The sequence below is a fragment of the Citrus clementina genome, unplaced genomic scaffold (assembly GCF_000493195.1).
Source record: "Citrus clementina cultivar Clemenules unplaced genomic scaffold, Citrus_clementina_v1.0 scaffold_9, whole genome shotgun sequence".
Classification (NCBI taxonomy): domain Eukaryota; kingdom Viridiplantae; phylum Streptophyta; class Magnoliopsida; order Sapindales; family Rutaceae; genus Citrus; species Citrus x clementina.
In genome coordinates, this window is record NW_006261964.1 from 2,469,547 (window position 1) to 2,493,054 (window position 23,508).

The window sequence follows — 23,508 nt, forward strand, 5'->3', positions numbered from 1 at the left end:
TCACATCAGTTAATTAGTTTTGGGTTCTTGGACAATCATTCTTAAAAGTTTTTCTGCAAGATGAAATCGGGAGACAAGCTTGAACAACACTCAACATTACAAGATACGAAAACCTATGATAATTTGATCCTTCCAAATGCTAATACAAGCAAGATTAGGGCAAAATTCATTTGAATGATGAAATCTACATGGAATGTGAGTGCCGGGAGACAAGCTTGAACAACACTCAACATTACAAGATACGAAAACCTATGATAATTTGATCCTTCCAAAGGCTAATACAAGCAAGATTAGGGCAAATTCATTTGAATACCCTCAGACACTAATGGTGGTAGTTGCAAGGAATTCTCAATTGGCTAACTTGCAGCTTCCTCTACATTGTACTTGTTAGGGTCGTTGATTCCAATGACCTCATCTCTTTGCAGACTTGATAAGTTCAGAACCTTGACCGATGAAGCCTTCAATGTTAGTGGTGCCAAAAGTTAGTAACTGTCTCAGTCATTCGTCAGCGAACAAAGCATCCAGGCAACTGTCCCAGTCATTCATCAGTAAACAGAGCATCCAGAAGGCTAGAAGATGAAACATCATTTCCACTCCCATCAAAAAATCCATTAGAAGCATTTTCCCTTCTAGATCTTCTCATTTCAATGATAGACTCTGGTTTTTCAGCACAGAAACTTCGTCTCACCTGTCTCGCAGATCTTTCTGCCACAACATACTTGTTGCCATCTCGTGTTCTCTCAGAGTAGCCTGCCCAAACTGCAATAGACCATATCTGAGATATGTCAAAAGTTGCAATGCTGAATGAAATTCATGTATAACAGACTTTATTTCCTTTCTTTCCTATAAGGAGCTTCAAGTTTTAAGTCAAAGATCTTTTGGCATATATTAAAAGATACAAAACCCCCAACACACCCATATCTAGGGATATTATGCAGTAGCAACAAGCTCATTTAATTGCTTAATCAAAATAAGTACTTTAGGCAATGGCAAAACAAAACTCATACAAGAGTAACATACACTAGAAATAAAGCTCATTGAATTGATCAGTTAGAATTCCCTAGTTAGAGTTGTGTATATCATTGCCCATTTATCCCTAAGCACAGAGGTAAATCTCAACCACATTGGCCGTAGAAACTCAGAAGCAATTTGCAATAGTTGAGAACCAACTGATTGGAAGAATAAAGTTCAAGAATTTGAATAACATGTTAGAAGACAGAAGCTTGCAAACAGAATCATCTTGATAAGACAGACGAAATATCTCTTGAAAAGGAAAAAATAACCAAAAAAAAAAACTGAAGAGACATATCTCTAAAAAGGCTTACACAGTCACAATATGCGTACAAGGGATTGGGGAATAAATTTTACACTCAATTATGGTTTAAACCTAATTAAAAAAAAATTAAGTATAATGGATCAATTACACACATATTATAATAAGTGAGTAAAGTGCATCTCCTGTATGGAATTCAAAGTAAAATTATTATCCCCAGTAATTACCTCCAAAATGATGCAGAACAATAGAAGCTGCAACTGTAACATTCAACGATGCAGTGCCACCCCCATATTGTGGAATGTAAACAAAGAAGTCACATATCTCACACTCCTTAGCTGAAAGCCCCATTCCCTGAAGAAGATTAAAAAATATGCTTGTAACACATAATGCATTCAAAAATTCTAATTGGGTCACTTCCGTTTCACTAGAATTGATAAATTTTCAAGCTTGCAACATTTCACTTCTCAAGTTCCAAACTTTCAAGCCAAAATAAAAAAACCCATAATCTGAAATCAACAACACAATATAAATTCATACAAAATATTTTTCTTAAAAAGGAAAAAGAAAAAGAAAACCTCGTTGCCAAGAAGAAAAGCTGTACTTTTCTTAAAAGGGTGTTGAGTAACATCGACGGCATTGTCAGTGATTTCGACTCCACAAATATCACAATCTTTGCTCTTGAGAAAGACCCGCGCGTCGGATAGAGAGTGAAAGTGCCTGAAATGGACGTGAGACGTGGAGCCATGGCTCCCAAATGCGTTGAAGTCTCTGCGGCCGACCAGTATCATTTCCGAGACGCCGAAGGCGGTGGCGCTTCGAGCCAACGTCCCCACGTTGTGCCGCTTCGCTATGTTGTGTACCACCACGTAGCTCTCGATCATCGCTTTTGCTTATTTCGCCACTGATGTGTTCTCTTTACTTCTTGGTAAAATAACGAGAGGGCTTTAAGTTTAGGGTTTTGTTGGTTCTTTTGAATTGCGATGTTTTTCTTCAACACAGAGATCGACCAAATATCAGCCCAGCTTCAAACGACGCCGTTGTCCTTTTTATTCATGCCAAACCGGTTCGGTTCGGATGTGGGTTCAAGCTAGCAATTTGAAAGATTGCACTGCATTTCTTTGAAATTCATCTGCAGAATCTCTATCTATCACCAATTCTAGAGAATACCATAAATTCACAATCATCTACACTTTAATTCCATTATTTTGCAACAAAAAATGAACATCTAATATTTGAAACAAACGGAAACAGAAATATTATATTACATTGACATTTGAAGATTGGAGAATATGAGCACATATTATTTTACAGAATCCATTGACTTTACAAACCACATTTTAAGAATTTTAGAAGTTTTTGTGTAATTTATACTAAATTTTGATGCCCTCTTCCCATTACGAGGAACAGACCCTTATTTACACTTCTATTATTCTACATTGAGGATCCTTTTTTTTTTTTTTTAACTTTCTTTTAGCAATTCTTATATGCAGTTCTTTATAGTAGTTATTATTTGTGTGCGCCGCCTGCGAAGCAAACTATTTACAAATGCAGCGAGTCAGCTGAAAATATCGTTCACACGGCGACTTGAGCAGCTGCTAGCCTTGCAATTGGAACCCTGTTAAGAGCATTTAGATTAGTGACGTTTCAAATGTTATGATCTTTGGCATAGACTGTGTATACTTTCGTATTGAAAGAGCAATATTTAACCTGAATGGAGAACATGAAACATAGTCAAGTCCAGCTTCTGCAAAAAATGCAACTGAAGAAGGCTCTCCCCCATGCTCTCCACATATCCCCACCTGTTTATATCATCATCATCACCCATTAACACAAAGAAGATATCCGGAACCCGATGGTTACCTAAAGATGAGCGGTAACATGATTTGAGCAGTGTAATTGCAGCAAATACGGACTATATACCTTTAAGCTAGGCCTAGCCGCACGGCCCCTTTCTGTGGCAATCTTGATGAGTTGGCCTACGCCTTTCTGATCAAGAACCTGCAAGCAATTGCTTTAAGTGACTATCCTGGGAATCGAACATTTCTTCCTTCACTTTACCTTCAACTTGAAAGGGGTATGCCTAACCTCGAATGGGTCACTTTGCAGAATGCCTTTGGATAGGTATACAGGGAGGAACTTGCCAACGTCATCTCTACTGTACCCGAATGTCATTTGTGTTAGGTCATTGGTTCCAAAGGAGAAGAACTCTGCTTCCTTTGCAATCTATAATGTTTAGAAAAACAATATAAGAACTCAATTGGCAAAGAACATATGAAAAGAAGTTAATTCATCTGAGCATACCTCATCTGCCACCAGGGCAGCTCTTGGGATCTCAATCATGGTCCCGACCTTGTAGTCTAAGGAGGAACCCATCTCGGAGAACACTTTCGTTGCAACATTCCGTATTAAACTAATTTGATGTCCTAGTTCCTGCCAGTACAAAATGTCAAACTTCTGTATCATGTATCTTTCAGTGCTTAAGTCTTATAAATTTAGAAAGTAGCAAGAATTCCACCATTTCTCATTAAAAAAAGGATAAATTTTTGGCAACACTAAACTTGGTATCACGGTAGAGCTAATTTGACAAACAAAAATAAGAGTCGACAGAAGAGCAGAAGTGTCCTTGGCAGCTTCAATGGATTGTTGTAATTTTCTACTGCGTATAAAGCATATCAGATTAACTTAGCGAATGAATTAGGCACAAAAGCAAGAAGGAAATTCACACCTGAGGTGTTCCAACAAGGGGAACCATTATCTCTGGAAAAACTTTAAATCTATGGTTGCTCATAGAAACTGCAGCCTGAAAGATTGCACGCACTTGCATCTCTGTTAATTCTGGGTATGATATTCCAAGCCTGTTGACACATCAGATAAAGTTTCAAGTGGAAAAATTCAAGCGCACTGTTAAACAAGTATTGATTGTAACATTTTTGTTTGATTTTAAGCTCAGAATCTATTTTGTTGCTTTTTGTACCAATGGAAATTGACAAAACCACCCAAAAAGTACGTCTATTGCTGAAGCTACTAAGAACAAATATTTGAGCAAATACGAGAGTGAAAAGATCGTAAGATGGAAAGAAGACCTGCAGCCTCGGAAACCCAGCATGGGATTGACTTCTGATAATTTCTCAATTCTTGAGAAAACTTCATCTTCACTCATGCCCGTCTCTAAAGTTAATTCATTTACTATCTGCTCTAGGTCCCCTTCTGGCAGAAACTCGTGAAGTGGAGGGTCTAACAGTCTGATTGTTACTGGAAGGCCTGAATATTATAATGGACATGTTAGTTAACTGAAGCAAGTGAACTTGGAGGGAAATGATAAAATTTTATATGCATTCAGTATCAAGAATACTTTAGTACCAAGCAGTGCACCAATGTCACCAAAATTTGTTGGTCTTAAAATCGGACAAATATTTAATTAATAAATGAAACAGAAGAAAAATACCATCCATTGCACGGAAAATTCCCTCAAAATCAGATCTTTGATAAGGAAGCAAGAGGTCCAATGCTGCCTTCCTTTGTTCGGGAGTAACTGCCATAATCATCTTTCTCACAGCCTTTATCCTCTCATCTGAAGCGAAGAACTGAAAGACCCCAAAAATGAAGAAAACAAACAACTTAACTAATCTATCAGGTGCAACATTTCAACATTTAATGAAACCCCAATAATTATTGAAAAAATGGTTACCATGTGCTCTGTTCTGCAAAGTCCAATTCCTTGAGCCCCATTATTTCTAGCCGTTAGTGCATCATCTGGTGTGTCAGCATTTGCCATAACCTATTCCAGCATCAGATTACTTAATCAATCAAGAAACCTGCAACAGTTATTGTCAACATGAGGCCTTGAATGAAAAGAGATGTAACACCTTCAGACGCCTGATTTCATCAGCCCAAGACATAAAGATTTCTAGATCACCACTCATTGCAGGAGGAGCAAGTGGTTGTTTTCCCAATATCACTTCTCCTGTCGACCCATTGAGTGAAAGCCAGTCTCCTTCACTTATAACCATATCCCCAACAACAATACTCTGCATATTTTATGAGATTAACCCATTCAATGACAATATTTTCACTGAAACTCGTATGATATGGGGAAAGAAAGAATTGACACTTCACCTTCTCATTGTCATTTACTCGAATATCAGAGCAGCCGGAGACACAACACTTTCCCCATCCACGTGCTACGACAGCTGCGTGAGATGTCATGCCACCCCTAGCCGTCAAGATACCAGCAGCTGCATGCATACCACCAATATCCTCTGGACTGGTTTCTGTCCTTACCTTCAACCAATAACAATTGTGAAAGAGTTCAGTTCCCCAGCAGTATATGGGAAAAGGGAATTATGTAGCTATGGTGCTAGTCATTCAGATGGTTTGCAAACAATTTACATTTTCTTAAGTAACGCTATTCATCCATCAAAATTATATAAGGTACAAAAGGTGAGAACAGAAATATGAAAACTTTATACATACAGCGTTTAATTTATTTAAAACAAATGGCCTTTGTGAAAGAAGATGCGATTTTATCAGTCCGACATGGTACATAACTTACTAATATGCAAAGTAACATTATAAAAGCTAATAATTTATAATGAATACAGATAAATCAAATCTCCAGGGTTTAGATCGTGGAAAAAGAAGAAAAGTTTAAAGAGTTGATGAATATGTGGATACCAAGATGACACTCTTTCCTTGTGCATGCCATGCTTCAGCATCTTCAGCACTGAACACAACCTGTCCTACTGCTGCTCCTGGAGATGCGGGCAAGCCCGTGGCTACAACTTTGTCTTTGTAAGCAGATGGATCCTCAAACTAGTCAAACAAAATCTTAATTATAGAGAGAGCTTTAAACTGTATATATACAGGGAATTTTGTTGTTATCTTAAAACAATGGAAATAGAACATCTAAGCTCCAGTTATGCCAGTTTATGCAGACTGCAGATAAAGAATACAAAATTCCTTTATCCACAATTGACCAATGTCCAAGTATATTTTGCATTTACTTGTATAGTTATTAGACCAGATTGTTGTACAGTTAGGAGATATACCTGTGGATGAAGAAGTTGGTCGAGATGCTGGGGTTCCACCATCTTGACTGCAGCACGAGTATCAACAAGCCCTTCATTAACCATGTCTACTGCTATCTTCACTGCAGCTTTACCTGTACGCTTTCCTGATCGACATTGCAACATCCACAGCCTATTTTCTTGAACAGTGAACTCAATATCCTGTATTGCCAGAAAAGTATCGCTATCTTTTAATTATTATAGGTCATAGATGCTAGATTGCTAGTAAAATTGGATAAAAAGTAGAAAACATCAACTTCAAAATTTAAAACGAGATCTTGCTGTGGGAATCAAAAGAATTACCATCATATCTTTGTAATGTCGCTCCAGAATTTCACAGTTTTCGACAAGTTCCTTGTAAGCTTCAGGCATATAACTTTTCATGGTGTTCAAATCTTCTGGTGTTCTAATTCCAGCAACTACATCCTCTCCCTGACCAAAGCCATTCATCAGCTACAATTGTAACACAATTGCAAACAACGACAGTGAACTAGAGATAGTTCTAGTATATGTATAGATCACCTGAGCGTTAATTAGAAATTCTCCATAGAGCTTGTTTTCACCAGTGCTTGGATTTCTAGTGAACAGAACACCTGTCCCTGAAGTATTTCCCATGTTCCCAAACACCATGCATTGAATGTTCACTGCAGTTCCCTTCAAGCCAGTTATCTGATTGATGCTTCGATACTTGATGGCCCTGGGGCTGTCCCAAGAATCAAACACTGCTTTAACAGATAACTGTAACTGCTTCTTTGGATCTGCGGATTGATACAGTTAAAACCATAGAATTTCAGAATTTTTGCACAGCTAGACATAAAAAAATATGCAGTAGCTGTTATGATGAACTTTGTACCTGAAGGAAACTCTTCACCCTTAGTTTCAATGTAGACATTTTTGTACTGTTTCACCAGTTCTTTAAGATCAGATGCTGATAGGTCAGTATCAAGTTTAACTCCTTTTGCTTCCTTCATGTGCTCCAATTTCTCCTCAAATAATGAGTGTGGAATGCCCATTACCTCCAATTAGACAGAAATTTAGTAAATTAATCGACGCCAGGATTAATAACTATGTGGAGCAAATTACTTGGGAAGCAAGTCATTAATCGTGAAGAAGTGCTGAAGTGCTAATTAAGATAACTCAAATTTTAAAACCACTTACAACATCTCCAAACATGTCTAGAAAACGCCTGTAGGAATCATAAGCAAAACGTCCTCCACATTTTTCAGCCAAACCAGCAGCCACTTCGTCGTTTAGTCCAAGATTAAGGACCGTGTCCATCATGCCAGGCATTGATATCTACACATACGAAAAGAAAATATCGATTCAATATACAAGACAGAGCTAACAAATAAAAGCAAACATGAAAGAAGTTGACCCGACATATAAGTACCGCAGCACCAGAGCGAACAGAGAGGAGAAGAGGCTTGGAAGGGTCGCCGAGAAGAGCTCCCATTTCTTTCTCCACAGTCTCCAGGCCTTCCAATACCTCCTCCCACAAGCCTTCTGATAGCTTCTTTCCATTCTGCTGATACTCCTGGCATGCTTCTGTAGATATGGTGAGTCCCGGTGGCACAGATAGTCCAATGGTTGACATTTCCGCCAGGTTTGCTCCCTTGCCCCCCAGCTACATTGCACAGACACATTCATGCGTCCATCATAATGTAGGATTTTGTTTTAAGTTTGCAAAATAACAAGTTTAACGTGAAGATATATGCTTGCAGAGACTAAAGTATAGAAGAATAAATGCTGACCAAGGACTTCATGCCCTTGTTGCCTTCACTCCTTCCTTTCCCGAAAGTAAACACCCGCTGCATAAACAAGAGAAAAGAATTATTAAGTACTAGAAATTTAATTAATCACCCCAAAAAAAAAAATGCTTCGTTCCTGTTTGTATTTGGGCTTGGGCCCATCAGCCAATTAAAGGTGCAGGCCATGGACTAATTTGGCTAAAGTCCGACATTACCTTTTCTGTAGTTGGTGATGTTGCGTCTGAAACAGGAGTGAGGATTGCTTTTGGTTTTATACGACAGCGTAGTGCTGGTACCGCTGCTGTTGCAGGCCGAGGCTGGTCATATCTTCCTGCCCCTGCCTTTGTTTCTAAGAAGCATTTGTTACCCGCATGTTCACAGCGAGTGCCTCTGCAAGAACGGCTCAAACGAAGTAGGCATAACGAATGGTTCTCTCTAAGACTGAGAAGATCGACGTCGTCCGCATACTTCGCCTTCAACGTGTACAGCCTCCGAGTACTACTGCTGCTGCTGCTGCATACGTCTGGTGTACTTCTTATGACCGTTCCCTTCATATTCGTTATTGAACACATTTTTTTCTCTTCTACTACTGATATACTAAACAAAAGAATAATATAAAATAATTATACATAAAAAAAGAAAAGAAAAATTAAAAATATAAACCATATGTAAAAATCAAGCGTGTCAATGCCATCATGCAATTCTTAAGGTTTTAATTACCTGCAGAAGATTGAAGGAGAAAGGAAAGATATATGGGGACGTCTGTGTGCGTGTGTGGGTTGATGATGAAGTATATATTCAGAACAGAGAGCTGATTTCTGGAAACAGAAATGGCGCTTGGTGATTTCTTTTTCTTTTATTTTGTAAAAAATTTACTGCAAGATTTCGTTATTGATATGAGTGGACGATATTTACAGTTACAATGCGGAGTTGAGTTACGTGACCACGGCAACATATGCATAGTATAGAAGTTTTGGCATGGTTCGTGTCCGGAAAACGACAGTGTTGAAATAACGTGAAGTGCCGAAAGTGCCCTGTTTTGCTGGAAGCTTGATTTACTGTTGTTTTGAGAATAACTGCCATTTTTGTACCTTCTGATGTTTGATATGGACATGTGGGGACCTTCCAGGCACGCAATTTTATGCCTTATCTCATTCCCTTTACAAAGATTAACCTACGAGCTCCTTTGCTGCCCAACAATTTTGTTAATCTTCATTTTTAATATATGTATATGAATATTAATTATTATTAAATACATGGCCGCCAGCCATAGTTTAAAACATATCATATTTAAGTAAATTTTTTCAATACCAACTAGTGAGAAGTTTCGATTTTTTTTGTGTTAGTTTGATCACCTTATTTTTGTCTATAACATTAACACTAAGATCATACAAGAATGAGCGAGAATGAAATGAAATATCACTTTTTAAATGTTAATAAATAAAGTTATTACGTTGTTTAATTAAATATGATGACACATAAATTAGACTTTATAATTACTCTCACATAAATTAGCGCTAGCGTAGCGTTGAGATTCGATTCCCCTGTATAATAAAGATTTATTTGTCTTCTCACATTAAAGTAGAATCAATCTCCTTCTAATATTAATTGTTAGAGTAAATTTTCCTCTAATTTTAAGCGAGGGTTGACATTAATTAGAGATCAGTTGAGACTCTCCTAAATAATTCTATTACAATAGAGTTCTGATTGTAATATATTAATGAATATAAAAAAAACCATAATCAGATTATACATAAACCTAAATATCCCAAAAATCACATTCAAAATATCCAATATCCAATATATTTCGGGGCAAAAAAGGTTATTGCGGAGACGGGATTTAACCTGGCACTGATAGGAAGTTAGAGGATAATTTAGAGATTTCAATTGCAATGTGTAGCGGTCGGAATTGCTGATCATGACTGACCAAAATGCGGTTACGGTGGGGCCATTGCTCTTCTCTGGGAATCTACTTTGAATCCAAGACGTCATGCCACATGGCAAAATCTTGGACACACAAGATGATGCAATCCCGCTCGCTCCCTTCTTATCCATGATTCCACATTATTGGTCAAATTTTCATTGCACTTAAAATTAAAGAAATTGCTATACAAATTGTCTATATTCAACAACTCTAGAAGTTAGAAAATTCAAGAAACTAAGAAGAACCAATTCGGGAAAAAAAAAAAGAAAAAGAGTAAGTTTTTTAATTATGCTCAATGGACTTTTCGACTATATCATAATTCTAATGTTTAAACTTCTAATAAATCTCTAATTTTAAAATAATACCTTCAATTGAAAGTTTTGATTCTTTAAGTATTTTAAAAAATAGTAACAAAAATCATCTTTTATAGCGACCCATTCCACGATTCCGAATCAACAGATTGAGTAAGCAATTCTTGAATCAACTAATATTAAAAAAAAAACTAAAAACTATGCCATATAACTTTACAGAATCGCTTATATTTTGTATTTTAATTCTTTTTATTGTATCAAATACATTTTCAATTAAAGAGTGGCCATATTTTCATTTTTTAATAATATAATTTTCTTGAAAAAAATGATAAGGGTGTTTAGAAATTAACCCCTTCTCTTTTTCTTTTTTTATTTTGCTTAGATTGTTTGTTTTTGTTTTTTTTTAAACTCTTTGTAAACAAGGAAAGTGTAAAGCGGTTAGGTGGTTGTACAAGGCGGTCGTCAGTATAATAATACGATACATTTTAAGCAAACAAAGATTTATATTTGTATAAAAAATACTACTTTTATTCAAGGGTGATGGAACTTCCAATACATGCATAGCATTCCACCAAAGCTGAACTTGCAGTCCAGAAACAGAGACAACAAAATGGTGAGCTGCCTCATAAATAAACAGAGAGTTAAAGCATATATACTGCCAAAGCCCATTAAAAGATGGGAAGAGTACACCGATGCACCAACCTTGCAATGCAAGAAAGCTCAATTGTCTGAACTCTTTAGAGGGTATCTTAAATGGCATTATTCAATTCAAAGGAGTCTGACAACCATTATTATTCAAAACACTCAACTCAACAGAGAACTTGAACTAAGAGCGAGCATAACGTACAGGAATACGCCGCTGGATGGGACTCCTACACGAAGGGCAATCCTTCATCCCCTGTTTCTCGTGCAGCTCATTGCATGTCGTGCAAACAACTTGATGGGCACAGGGGAGAAAGACTACAGACATCTCCTCTGATAGGCACATCACACACTCACGTTCACGTTTCACACCACCTGGCCCAGAGAAGTCATGATAATCTTTCATTACTTCAGAGATTAGAGGGATCTGGGATTCCTTGTGTACTGAACTATTTTTTATGTCTGTAAGTCTGCCTGCATAGCTTCCATCAATGCCCCTCCGAAGAGCAGCAATTTTTAAAGAGTCAGTCTTCAGTCTCAACTGGGAGATTTCTTTCTCAAGCGTGTGGATATCATCTTTGTACCTCATTAAATTCGTTTCTGCTTTTGATTTGATCATATCCTCCTTAGATTTTGCTGAAGCCTCAATCTGTTCTCTTTCTTTTCTTATCGAGCTGGCCTGCATAACTAGCTCTTCCTTTGCCTTCTCTTCCTGTCGCCATCTAGCCTGTGATATTTTTCCTTGTCAATGAGTAAAGGCCCAGCAGTAAAACCCATAATTTCTAGACGCACATGTTGGGACTGGAAAGGGCACTTTGTTGAAACCAGCAAGCATTATAATCATACCTCCAAGGGTCTGAAATAAGTGCAGTTTCATTCGACATTTCCTACTGATTCACAGTTTGCACACAAATAAATGTTCATATATACTTTCAGGCTAATGATAATGGCCCAAAACTTTTATTCAAACATAAATTTTGGTTGGCCAAAAAGAGAAAACATTCGTAAAACATTAAGAAGAAAAGGGCAACATTCTCGGAAGGAGTTTGAAAAGACGAAAAGACATAATTTTCAGTGCGACTGCAAACATTAGTAGATTTTCTTTTTAAAGAAAAAAGATACTGAAATGAGATTCCTACTTCTGAAAAATATGACGACTCTTCAGCGGAAGTATATGGCATAGCTTAACGAGGAGAATCCCAACAGTATCCATAAATGTTAACATCTAAACCACCTGTCTCTTGTCAAATGAATATAGATAATTAAGTGCTCACATGACCATCGACAATATCATATTTCCTTCATGTAGGACTAGCCAACTGTTCATGTTTTATTTATATGATGTGTGAGTGGCACAAGGAATGCATGTGAGACACAGCACATAGAGTTGTTATTGTGATTAGCAAATATTTACAAATTGAACTAGAAAAAGTCCTAATCCAGATACCGATATCGTTTAATGGTTGGAATGACCCAATTTATATGCATGCTATGTTCAGAAAGTAGCTGGCAGAGAATCGATACAAAATATAGCGTGTCTGTCCTTCATGAAGGAAGATAGGAAACAAAAAGGAATGGAACTAGTTAAAAGAAAAAAAAATACCTCAAGTTGTTCCTGGAGAGCTTTAGCTTGATCTAGTTCCCGTAGCAGTTGTACAACTTTACGTTTTTCAGTCACAAGCTCTTCCTGAAACAAGGCTTTCTGCTTCTCCCATGACTGAAACTTCATCTGAGTCTTCTTCTCCCTCTTTGATACTTCCTGGCAGCTTGCAGCAGACTCTGCAGCTCGTAATTTAGCAGCTTCCATTTCTTGCCTAAGGGCAGTATTCTCTACCTCAAGCCTACGAACAGCAGAATTAGCTCGCTCCACCTGCCCACTGGCCTTACACAAAGCATTCTCCATCTCAGAAAGCTTCTTCATAGTGTTTTCCTCCAGAATTTGTTTCTCTTTCTTGAGCCGTTCAACTTCTTCTTTCTCTTGCCTAAGTGTTTTAAGTTCTGCCTTGTCCTTACTCAGCCTACGAGCAGCCTGCATAACTTTCTGATTAGCCCACTCAGTCCATTCATGAAGCTGATTGTGCAGTTCCCGAACTCTTGGAATGAGCTTAAGAATTATCTCATCCCTCTTGTCCTGAGGGACCAAATGCTCCAGAGACGTATCATCAGAAAGTATGCCAGCATATCCGCAATTAGGTGCCACAGAATTAATACCAGCAGGCATTTGAGTTGAATTGCTTTTGGTAGGCAGTGAAAGAGAAAGCTCAGTATCAGCAGCTGACAACACTGGCAGGGTATTGGCCAGAGGTAACACAGCTGGTGTACCACCAGGAGGGAATGTGGATGGCATACTGGTCTTAGGCAATGCAGAAATGGCATTAGCACCTTGTGAATGAAACGTTGCGGGTGAAGAGGTTCCAGGACTAGTTGAAAGATTATGACTTCCATTATCTTGATGCACCTCAATTGCCTTGCTTATCTTTGAGGATGCATTCTTTATGTTTACAGAAGTAGTGTCGGACACAGATTTTAGTTTCTTGTCCAATATTAAACCACCCAAACCACTCAATTTCCCGGCTCTTGAAGAACCTTTAGATCCATACGTTCGGTAGTGTTTCTCCAGATGAAGAGACTTCTGACGAAGCATGTATTCTCTCTTAGAACTACCTGAATGAACCTTTCTGCTACCAACAAACTTTTCCTCCAATGCAGGCGATTGAGATGTTCCTGCAACAGTAAAAGTTTTATCTACATTATCAGATATGGAATTAGTACCGTCCTTTTCTGATATCTCACTGCCAACATGAGAATTCTTTGATTTTGTTATATTAGGAATTCCTGCCACGGTAGGTGCCTCGGGTTGGGAACTATGGGAACAAGGGATTGAAGGAACAGGCTTAGAGGGATTTGGAAGATTCAATTCAGAACATTTTGCCTCTGTTTTCGTCTGAAGTTGAGTGGTAATGTGTGAGTTCCCATTTGAAGCTCCATCACCGGAGAAACTACTCAAGGGATCACCATCCATTGCACATGCATGTGACACATTCATGTCACAAATCAATAAACACCACATTGCATCGCCAGTACTGAAGAAAGGCCTAACTTCACGCAAAACACAAACCAGTTCAGCCAGTATATACTTCTCTAGCTGCGGTAAATCCTGAAAATAGTGTTCCCTAGAAGAATTTATCTCTTGGCCACTTCTTAGGAATGCTAATGTGTTATCCACTATATTTGAAACAGTGTCCTTACTGCCATAACAAAGGCCAGACCTCAAAACAGCCTTTGTGGCTACTTCTTCCGTGTAACCACAAGCAACAATCTTTTTTATTGCACTCTTGAAAATTGCATCCAGATTGCTCAAAACTAGTTCTTCCAGCTGACTTTCTGTAAGATCACTCCAATCTGCATCTTGAAACTCCTCCACCTCTAATTCTTCTCTAGGTTGGCTTGGCCCAACCTCAGACGAACCTACAGCACTAGACAATCCGAGGTCAAGTTTTAAACCATCAGAGTGGTCTTGGTTAACACCACACAAGTCACAGGCACCGGTTTGTCCATGACCAGGGGTGATATCAAATTTCTCAGCTGTGAATTCATAAGTTGGGCACTCATTTTGAGGCGAAGGAATAATCTTATTTGGTTCACCTAATGGCGGATCAGCTCGAAACTTCCTCTTATTTCTGCTTCCTTTTTCTTGTACTAACATCAGCGGGGACACTTGACAGCTACTACTACTACTCCCCTTAGCGACCAATGATGCCATTTTAAGCTGCACAAAACAATATCTCAATACACTTATCAAAACTGATCAACCATTTATCAATTCTCAAACGCAGCACCAAACACCAACCGAAATATTCCATCCAAAAAAATAAATAAAATACAAAACCACATAAAACGCAAAATTCAATGCCAAACTGAAGCAACTCAAATATTACAAGAAATAAGCGTACCTTTATTTCTCACAACCAAACTTAAACGGATGACAGTCAAAATTCTGCATCAAAAACACCAAATCAATAAAAAAAACAAACACTTCCCGGAAACAAAAACTCAAAAACCAATGCGTTAACAACATACCCAGATAACAAAAACACGTCACTTCTGTATAAACTTTGTGAATTCAAAGACAAATCAAAAATCAAAATCGACCCATTAGATCAACAAACCATGAGAGCAAAAATAAATTGAATTTCACAGAGAGTGTAGGTAAATAAAGATCGTTTAATTAAGCACACAAATAATAGATTTATGAAGAGAATCGAACGATCGAGAGGTCACCTGTATTTGAGCTATTGTTCGAGCAATCTAAGGTATGAGATGACCAATCTCACAAAATCGGTGAAACAGAGGCAAATATATAGCTCTCTTTTTTTTTTTTCTTTTTCTTTTTCTTTTTCTTTTTCCTTATTGATTTTTATTTTCTATTTTGCCACAACATGTCAACATTGAACGCTTTGTCACTCTCGCTCCATCCCCCTCTCTCCCTCTATTATTATTATTATTATTATTGTTTTTTTCTTTTTTGGCTTGGAGGAATTTTATTTTTATTTAGTTATTCATCAATGTCTTGACCAAAACCAAGTAACCATTGTTAGCGAAATTGCCTTTTCCAAACTAACTATGGTCAAGGAAAATCAGCCACTATATATATATATTTTTTTAAAAAAATCAAGCACAATATTGACAAAAATTAAAAAGAAGAGGTAACGATTGGTTTTATAATAGAACTACCATTTTTCTTTTTTTTTTTCACAATAATATACTTACAAGAATAATGTAGCATATGATGTTAAATTATCAAAAATTATAATATCACATGACTGCCACATTCTGAACCATATAAAGGTTATATGTTTATTGCGTTTGTTAAGATATAAATTTTGTAACTCAACTTCATAAGTGCTATATTACATTATTATTTTTAATTATTATTATGAAACTTTATTCCCATGACTCAAAACAATATTTACTAAACTAAAATAAATAACCAATGAAACGATGAGCAAGAAAGGTTAACACCTCCAATTGTCAGCTTTCTAACCACTACTTAGGGTTAGTGAAAGCATTCAAGCGATCCTTACCCAAAACATAACAGCAATGAAATGACATAATTAAGGTTCTGTCTGTTATTAAGATACTGTAATTTTTAAACTATAATTATTATAAAAAAATTATAACTATAAAATAAAAATTAATAGTATGTAGTAAATATAATTTTTAAATAATTATTTTAATAGAATTATTAAAGATAGAAAAGATTTTTCGTTTTATAAGTACAAATCAACTGAACTTTTAAACTACAGCAATTAGTATTTATTAAACAGTTTAATACTGTAACTTTTAAATCATAAATGTCCAATCTTAATATCAAATAAGACATGGGCATGAAAAGTTAATAAGATAAAATAAGAACACGTACCTCATCGAAAGATTATGTTAACCACCTAAATCAAGAAGTACGTGTCTCAATCAATAATTTAAGAAGGGAACCTAATTTTCTTTTTTCTTTTTTCTTTTTTCTTTTTTCTTTTTAAGAATAATTATATGTAAATAGTGTGGCGTTCCAACTAAAACTATTTTTCTAGAAACCTCTAGATTTGTTCTCTTTTTCTCTTGAATTTTCTCTCTTTCTTACTCATTTTCATTCGAGCATGCTTACTTGATCATCACAGCGCCCTTTGTGGATAAACATAATACACCAAGCCCATGATACTAGGATTGAGAGAGAAGTCATGGTCAAATAGGTAATCCTTCCGAATTATGTTGGTTAATGACTTAATGTTCTTGGATTATGTTGTTTTTAGTAAAGCTCATTTCTCTAATGCAATCTCATCTAATTTAAAACATCCAATTCTCATTCATTGATGTTGAACCAAATGTCATGCACATTTAATAGAATATTTTGCAAGGGCATACCTAAGGATATTTCGGTTTCTTACAATAAAAGTAAGAGGTCCAAACATCAAATTACAAAAGCCTTGTGAGCTTATTTACTTTAAGAAAATGTAAGAGAAAATAAGAAAAACAACAAAAATTTAGAAACTATTTTTTTTTAATTTTTACAAATGAATTAATTCTATCACATTTGATTATCATTTTTTTTCAATTTTTACAAATTATTCTTTTATTGACAATTGTTGAGCTTTCAATAAATAGAAAAATGTCAATATTAAGTGTCTGCCTATTTTCTTATATATTCAACAACATTCAACTTAAATAAAATTAACAAGATTGAAGCTTTATACATATTTAATTGGAAGAAATTAGAGGAAATGTGTAAATGCATTGTTTGATTGAATTAAATTACATCAATTTACGTATAAGCTTGTAGGTTTCAAATTTTTTCTTTAAATTTTTTACTTTTACTAAAGTCACGAATGATAATAACGGCCCACGATTGTTGGTTACATAATCTATGGGTCATGTCATGCTCCCACAAGCTCGAATCTGAACAAAAGAAAGTGAACCCATTTACGAAAACGACCCAAAATATGGACCGATCAAACACAAAATCCGACCCGAATCAATTCCGGGTTCCGTCATCGCCACCTCTTCGTCAGTCCGACGCAGACGACGACGACGAGAACGTGAAGCAGCTTCGAGAATGCTCTGCTCTTTACCTGTCTTTACAGGTGACCAAACATATTTTCTTCATTGATTTTATCTTTTTAACTTGAAAGACCTAAAACCCTAAACCCTAACTAATTTTAATTTTTTTTTTGCAGGATTGTCTTGTTAACAACAACAGGAATTGGAAATCTTGTCAGATGGGTATAGTTTTAAGGGACAAAAATTAAAAAAAAAAACAAAAATTTTGTGTTGAAAATTCCAATGCACGAAATCAAATATACTCTCTCTCTTTTTTCTTTTCTTTTTTTTGGCTTTAACTAATATTCTGAAGTTTTTAAAATGCTGTTGTATTATTATTATTATGTTTGTTTGTTTATTTATTTGTTTGTTTTTAACTTTCGGATATTGATGAATAACAGAGGTTCGAGCTTTGAAGGCGTGCAACGAGAGGAGAAAGAATGACAAAGGGAAGTGAGAACGAAGCAAATCCGTAGTATGTGTTGAAGATTATCTTACTGTACACATGGAAATGTGATTCCTAATAATGCTCATGTAGGAAACAATTTTGGATAACAATAGGCTTCTATATATTATGCATTATGTTTCGATTAATCAAATGTTCCTTGCATTGCAAGGTCAAATTTAAGGTGGGTGAATGGATTTTTTAAGAAATAAAACTCCCATGTAGTTGAACATGTTTGGTGTAAACCATTTTCTTGGTTAAATCCTGTTTGTGTTTTGCTTGGATTATACTTTTTTATTTTTCTTGGGTAGGATGCTTCGTCAATAATTTTATCAGGTTCTTTCTCTTGTCTTTTTAACAACTGGTCTAGCTGCAATTTTGAATAACTGGTCTAGCTGCAAGTTATAGACCCCATAATATAGTGTTTTTGAATTCAAACAAGTTATTGTCAACAGAATGACTTTGGATTTGGTTTTTATGAAGATGTTATTAGGTGAACGAGCAATGTACAGTTCTGTAAAGGATATGCATCTGAGTGCAACCATTTCTTGCTGATACACTGCCGTTTAATAGAAAGTCTTTGAGGAAAGCCATGACCATGCTTGGAAGTTGAAGGATTTTGCAGGGGAAAGTTCTTGGGATCCTTTCCGTTACTCATTAGACAACTTCTCCTTTCTCCTACAATAGGCTTTGGGATCTGTGATTGTAAATATTTGGCTACTAATCGAGTTTACCTAAATTCCGGTTTCCCACAGAGCAAGGACAGTGGCTTTTACAATAGCAAGTACAAATCACTTGTAAAGTTGTAGAGTTAAAACAATCAAGTATTTCACACTAATATGGCATAGCCCCACAAGCAGGCCAGCTTAAAGTACTAAACAACACCATGTTTAAGATATTAATGCTGAAGGTTTAATGGCGTTGAAACCACAATTAGTCAAAGTTGTTCAACAATCCCATCCCTTGAGTCCACGGTCCACCTAATGCTTGCATTGACATTGTGACAAGCTTAATGAGCTTCTCAGTGAAGAAGATTAGATCACCACATGAGGGGTTTCTATGAGAGGAGAGTCCAGAATTCTTATTGATGGAAGAGGATTGACTTTGATAGTCGACTCCATAATAGAAGAACAAAGAAACAGGGAAAGCAAGATAAGTTCATATATCTAGATGATGATGACTTTATTTGGATGAATGGTGCCATAAAGAAGATAACTCATCACAGAAGTTTTAAGGATTTTGCAGGGGCAAGTTTTCAGTATCTTTTCTGTTATCCATTGGGTAGCGTTCCTTTCCCATAAAATGGGTCCAGGCTTAGAGTAACGGTAAAGGTAAAGGTTTTGGCTACCAATCTTGTTACCTAAATTCTGTATCCCACAAGGGTAACAGCATCACAAAATTGAAGCAAAAGTGCAAACCAAACAAAGTGGTTTATACTATGGCATAGGCTAATATTGGCCGCGTGATAATTATACAAACAACACCATGTCTAGGACATTAAAGCCAAAAACAATTGGCAGAAGTGACAAACAGTCAAATCTTATTCAACAACCCCATGACAGTCTTACATTCTTCATGATGAAGCAGGAGCATCACCTGGAATAAACTTAATTGAAACACTATTGACACAGTGGCGTTCATCTGTAGGCATTTTGAATCCCTCCCCTTTGAAGACGTGACCCATGTGACCCCCGCAAGCAGCACAAGTTATCTCGGTTCTCCTTCCATCAGGATCAGGCTGAAACAAAATCATCAAATTTCAAAACTCATGGTCAAAGATCACGTTCACTGCCAAAAACATCTTGCAGCAAGAACGGAAATCACTATATGTTTACCACTACTTTGTATCAGAAAACACTTACGGAGCGATTTATGGCTCCAGGAAGACCTTCATAGAAAGCTGGCCACCCGCATCCAGAATCGAATTTGGTAACAGACTTGTAAAGCGCAGTTCCACAGCCAGCACAGTTGTAAAACCCATCCGCAGACAACTTGTTGTACTCCCCAGTTCCTCGCGGCCTGTGCATTATTTAGCATAAATGGGCATGATTGACACTGAAAACAAAATTCAAAACTTGCTTTCCTTATGTGTATACATAAGTGAAGTTGTATCATCTAGATTTATGAGTTCTAAAGTTTTATTAAATAAGAAATAGTTTATCCATTAATATTATAAGTTACATGTTCCAAACAGTTTTGGATATAATATATTATGTACAAAACTGTAAAACTGGCAACGTATTAACTATTCTATATACTCTAAAACCCCATATAATCAGTAATTAACTTGAAATTGAATTGATGATGAATCCAATGTGTATAAGGATTGCATCCATTTTTAAAGGGGGGGGGGGGGGGGAATCAAGAAAGGAACAAAATGAGGGAGGGATTGGTTACTCGGTTCCTTTCTGGCGTAGAATCCTAAACTGCTCGGGGGAGAGAATGGCCCGCCATTCTTCCTCGGTTTTCTGAACGGAATCTGCTGCTGCAGTCATGGGGTTTGGTTTCAATCTTTTTTTACCAGCGTGTGTTTGTTGTTGATAGATTCTGGAATTGATTTTAAAAGATTCGTTGGAGATGAAGGTGGACGGGAACTCGGTCAATGGGGGTGCTTCCCGTCACCGCTATGCTTCAAGCTCAACTTTTTTAGCCCAAAATGAACTGACACTGGGCCTTAGAATGGTACTATCCAGCCCTACAATTTTTCTTCATCACACCCCTATTATTATTATTATTATTGTTATTGTTGTTTAACTTACATTTAAAATAATAGGGTTATAGATAGATTTACAACTCTTATACAAATTTATGTGACATAATTTAATTATTTATGTTTAATACTTCTTAGCCCACATGGTTTATTTTGATTGTCTTCTATTTTCATCGAAGCAATGAATTTATGTCATATAAGTTTGTACGAAATAAGTATGTATAAGAATTTGTATCATTATGAGACGCAAAAAAAAAACATGAATAAATATTATAAATGAAAAAAAGTAAATATGAGATGTAAAAAAAAAAAGGGATCCAAATTCAAATAACAAATATGTTTTTTAGTAAAATGAAAAACAAACACTATATCATAAGCATTTTTCCACTTTTAAAAGGAAATAAAAACATACTGTTTTTCTGTCTTTTCATATTTAACATGGTGGATATTTTCAGTTTGGTTCGTTTCATTCAGATCCTCAAAAATTAAATCAAAATTAAAAAAAAAAACAAAGAATTGACGATGCATTCTATAAAATTCAAAGTGAACCCTGGGAATATGAATCACTGAAAACTTAAGGCAATGAATGTTGGAAGTGAGATTCAAAAATCACAAATCCAAACGACAAGCCTACTTTATAGTAAAATGTTATGTATCAAACTAGTATTTCTTCCACTTTCAAATTATCTTTTAATATTTGCAAAATAAAAAATGCCGGGAAGAAACAAGCATATGCACACCCTCTTTTTGAATTTTTTCTACACACATGCAAGAAATAAGCTGATTTTTTTCGAATTCAAGATTGGGAAATGGTGTTGAAGGATGGGTGCTTTTGCACCAGGAAGATATGGCTAAGCCAGAATTTGATGAAGTGCTTCTTGCGTTTGCTACTATGGTTATAAGTCTCGTCTCTATGAAATAATGTGATTGTGTTTAATCAAAATAGTGCCCCCTTTTGGAGTCCGTCACTATAATGTATGTTATTAATATGGACAAAACCACATATTATTATTATTATTATTATTATTATTATTATTATTTTATTTTACAGCCATCCCCTAGCTTTAAAAAATAAAATAAATTAAAAAATTATTATTATTTGTTTTTACAACTTACTTATTAGTTCGAGCTATTGCTAATAAGATCATTCTATAATGCTTTCAAATTTGCATTTTTTGAATATTAGTATAGCGAATTTACTTTAAATGAAAAAATAAAATAAAATACCATTGACACTAACAAGAATGCAACAATAAAAGAATTGCTTACCTCCACTTGAATGCGCATGCAACAACATCCGGGAGCCTATCGTACGCTGCCCATGGAACTAAATAATAAAGACTAATCGAGATCGTCAGCTTAGATATGTGCTTAGGCTCGGCCTAGTGATTAGTGGGGCACGAAGAATGAGCGAATAAGCGCAACAAGAGCAATAAGACGGAAAAAAGAACGTCGGATAAGCTTATCAAGAGACTCCGTAGGAAGGTTTCGTTTGGGAGTGAGATTGAAATTTAATAAACTACTTATTTAATAATTTGTGATAAAAATAGTACTTGATAAATTTTGTAAAAACTTCTTATTTCATAATTTTTTTCATTTTGACAGTAACTTTTAAAAGCAGATAGGGGGTTGTTTTTTATAAGCAGTTTAAATAAGCTAACATATCTTTTTGATGTTCCTATTATAATCTTAATTAATATTTTAACAAAAATAATTATGTTATTTTTTCTGTACACTCTAATATGTAAGCCATCAGATATCATATTACCACCACAACTACTGCATATTCTCTCCAATATCAAAGTTTTAATCTAGTAAGTTCATTTTTTTTTATATTATACTTGTATTTTCTATTATAAGATTAAAAAAGACTTGCATATAATTATACAAATTTTTTTGAACTATGAACAATTTCACATGAAAATTAACCATAACTTTTAAAATCAATTTCATAACCATGGATTTTAACATTCAATTTATTTATATTTTTTCTATAATTATGGTATTTATTGCAACAAGTTTAATGTGAAAGTAGTGCATATTACTTTTCTATTTTTATCTAAATTATTAGTATGAATTTTTATCTTATTTTATATAATAAATTATTAAGTTTTTTTTACGTGGTTTAAAAAGAAAAAATATGTCTAAATATTATTAAACATACTTAAAAAAAAAGAAGGTAATTTCAACTTATGTCGATTTTGATCATTATATGATAAAATAACACATTTATAATAAATTTTACCAAATACATGTACATTACTTTTCAAACTCACATCAATCGCAGCAACACAGTTCACTAAACACCAAATTACTTTTTTAATCAACTGCTTATTTTAAAATTGTTATTTTTAATCAACAACCGCAATCCCAAATTGACCCGAAGACTGTCTTTTATGCCAATCATATCCCAAAAAAAATTGATAATAGAAATAGTGATAATTCAGTGATAATTTATCTTTTTCTCAAATAACTACTAAGTGAGCGAATTAAAATGGTTATTTTGTAATGGCATTTTTTCACCTTTTTTTTTCGAATATCATTTGCACACTAGAAGAATTGATAGGCAGTGACACAGTTCAGCAAATTAAACCAATAAAATATAATAAAAATCTTTCCACTTAAAGGCCGGACAAAGAGTAGGCCTTTTGGCACCTCTTAAGTATTTTTTATAATCTCTCTTTTTAATTGAAATTACTTAAATAACCTAACACATATTAAATAATTTTTTTAAATGAAAATTCAATTAAACACTTATATAAGTTATTCTTTTGACAAGATATTCTACACCCACC

At 35.4% G+C, this 23,508-nt stretch overlaps 5 protein-coding genes across 7 annotated transcripts; 1 reads left to right on the forward strand and 4 right to left on the reverse strand.

The window, feature by feature from the left end:
- Positions 1-15: 15 nt before the first annotated feature.
- On the reverse strand, positions 16-2,557 carry LOC18032297 (putative TrmH family tRNA/rRNA methyltransferase). Its single transcript, XM_006419683.2, has 3 exons — positions 1,852-2,557; positions 1,501-1,627; positions 16-759 (listed from the first exon to the last, which is right to left on the reverse strand). Exons 1-3 carry the CDS (start codon positions 2,155-2,157, stop codon positions 539-541), a joined length of 654 nt encoding a protein of 217 aa, XP_006419746.1. The 5' UTR covers positions 2,158-2,557; the 3' UTR covers positions 16-538.
- Positions 2,558-2,841: 284 nt separating this feature from the next.
- LOC18032294 (pyruvate, phosphate dikinase, chloroplastic) lies at positions 2,842-8,953 on the reverse strand. Its single transcript, XM_024183358.1, has 21 exons — positions 8,811-8,953; positions 8,306-8,687; positions 8,094-8,150; positions 7,733-7,966; positions 7,501-7,638; positions 7,196-7,358; positions 6,865-7,100; positions 6,646-6,774; positions 6,325-6,504; positions 5,951-6,088; positions 5,393-5,557; positions 5,143-5,304; positions 4,965-5,054; positions 4,722-4,860; positions 4,360-4,537; positions 4,002-4,131; positions 3,578-3,706; positions 3,362-3,499; positions 3,197-3,274; positions 2,984-3,075; positions 2,842-2,891 (listed from the first exon to the last, which is right to left on the reverse strand). The coding sequence occupies exons 2-21, from the start codon at positions 8,660-8,662 to the stop codon at positions 2,849-2,851; spliced, it is 2,976 nt and encodes a 991-aa protein (XP_024039126.1). The 5' UTR covers positions 8,663-8,687; positions 8,811-8,953; the 3' UTR covers positions 2,842-2,848.
- A 1,885-nt stretch (positions 8,954-10,838) lies between these two features.
- On the reverse strand, positions 10,839-15,369 carry LOC18032289 (putative E3 ubiquitin-protein ligase RF298). 3 transcript variants are annotated; one of them, XM_006419687.2, is made up of 5 exons: positions 15,249-15,368; positions 15,048-15,080; positions 14,921-14,964; positions 12,571-14,736; positions 10,839-11,694 (listed from the first exon to the last, which is right to left on the reverse strand). In XM_006419687.2, the coding sequence occupies exons 4-5, from the start codon at positions 14,728-14,730 to the stop codon at positions 11,152-11,154; spliced, it is 2,703 nt and encodes a 900-aa protein (XP_006419750.1). In that variant the 5' UTR covers positions 14,731-14,736; positions 14,921-14,964; positions 15,048-15,080; positions 15,249-15,368; the 3' UTR covers positions 10,839-11,151. The 3 variants fall into 3 exon arrangements, with proteins under 3 accessions (XP_006419750.1, XP_006419749.1, XP_024036607.1); XM_006419686.2 differs by lacking the exon at positions 15,048-15,080; XM_024180839.1 differs by lacking the exons at positions 10,839-11,694; positions 15,048-15,080 and adding an exon at positions 11,701-11,857 and having other exon boundaries at positions 15,249-15,369.
- Positions 15,370-17,370: 2,001 nt separating this feature from the next.
- Positions 17,371-18,217, forward strand: LOC18032284. Its single transcript, XM_006419688.2, has 3 exons — positions 17,371-17,602; positions 17,696-17,741; positions 17,960-18,217. The coding sequence occupies exons 1-3, from the start codon at positions 17,393-17,395 to the stop codon at positions 18,013-18,015; spliced, it is 312 nt and encodes a 103-aa protein (XP_006419751.2). The 5' UTR covers positions 17,371-17,392; the 3' UTR covers positions 18,016-18,217.
- Positions 18,218-19,402: 1,185 nt separating this feature from the next.
- On the reverse strand, positions 19,403-20,600 carry LOC18032280 (peptide methionine sulfoxide reductase B5). Its single transcript, XM_006419690.2, has 3 exons — positions 20,401-20,600; positions 19,866-20,022; positions 19,403-19,741 (listed from the first exon to the last, which is right to left on the reverse strand). Exons 1-3 carry the CDS (start codon positions 20,496-20,498, stop codon positions 19,577-19,579), a joined length of 420 nt encoding a protein of 139 aa, XP_006419753.1. The 5' UTR covers positions 20,499-20,600; the 3' UTR covers positions 19,403-19,576.
- Between the last annotated feature and the right edge of the window lie 2,908 nt (positions 20,601-23,508).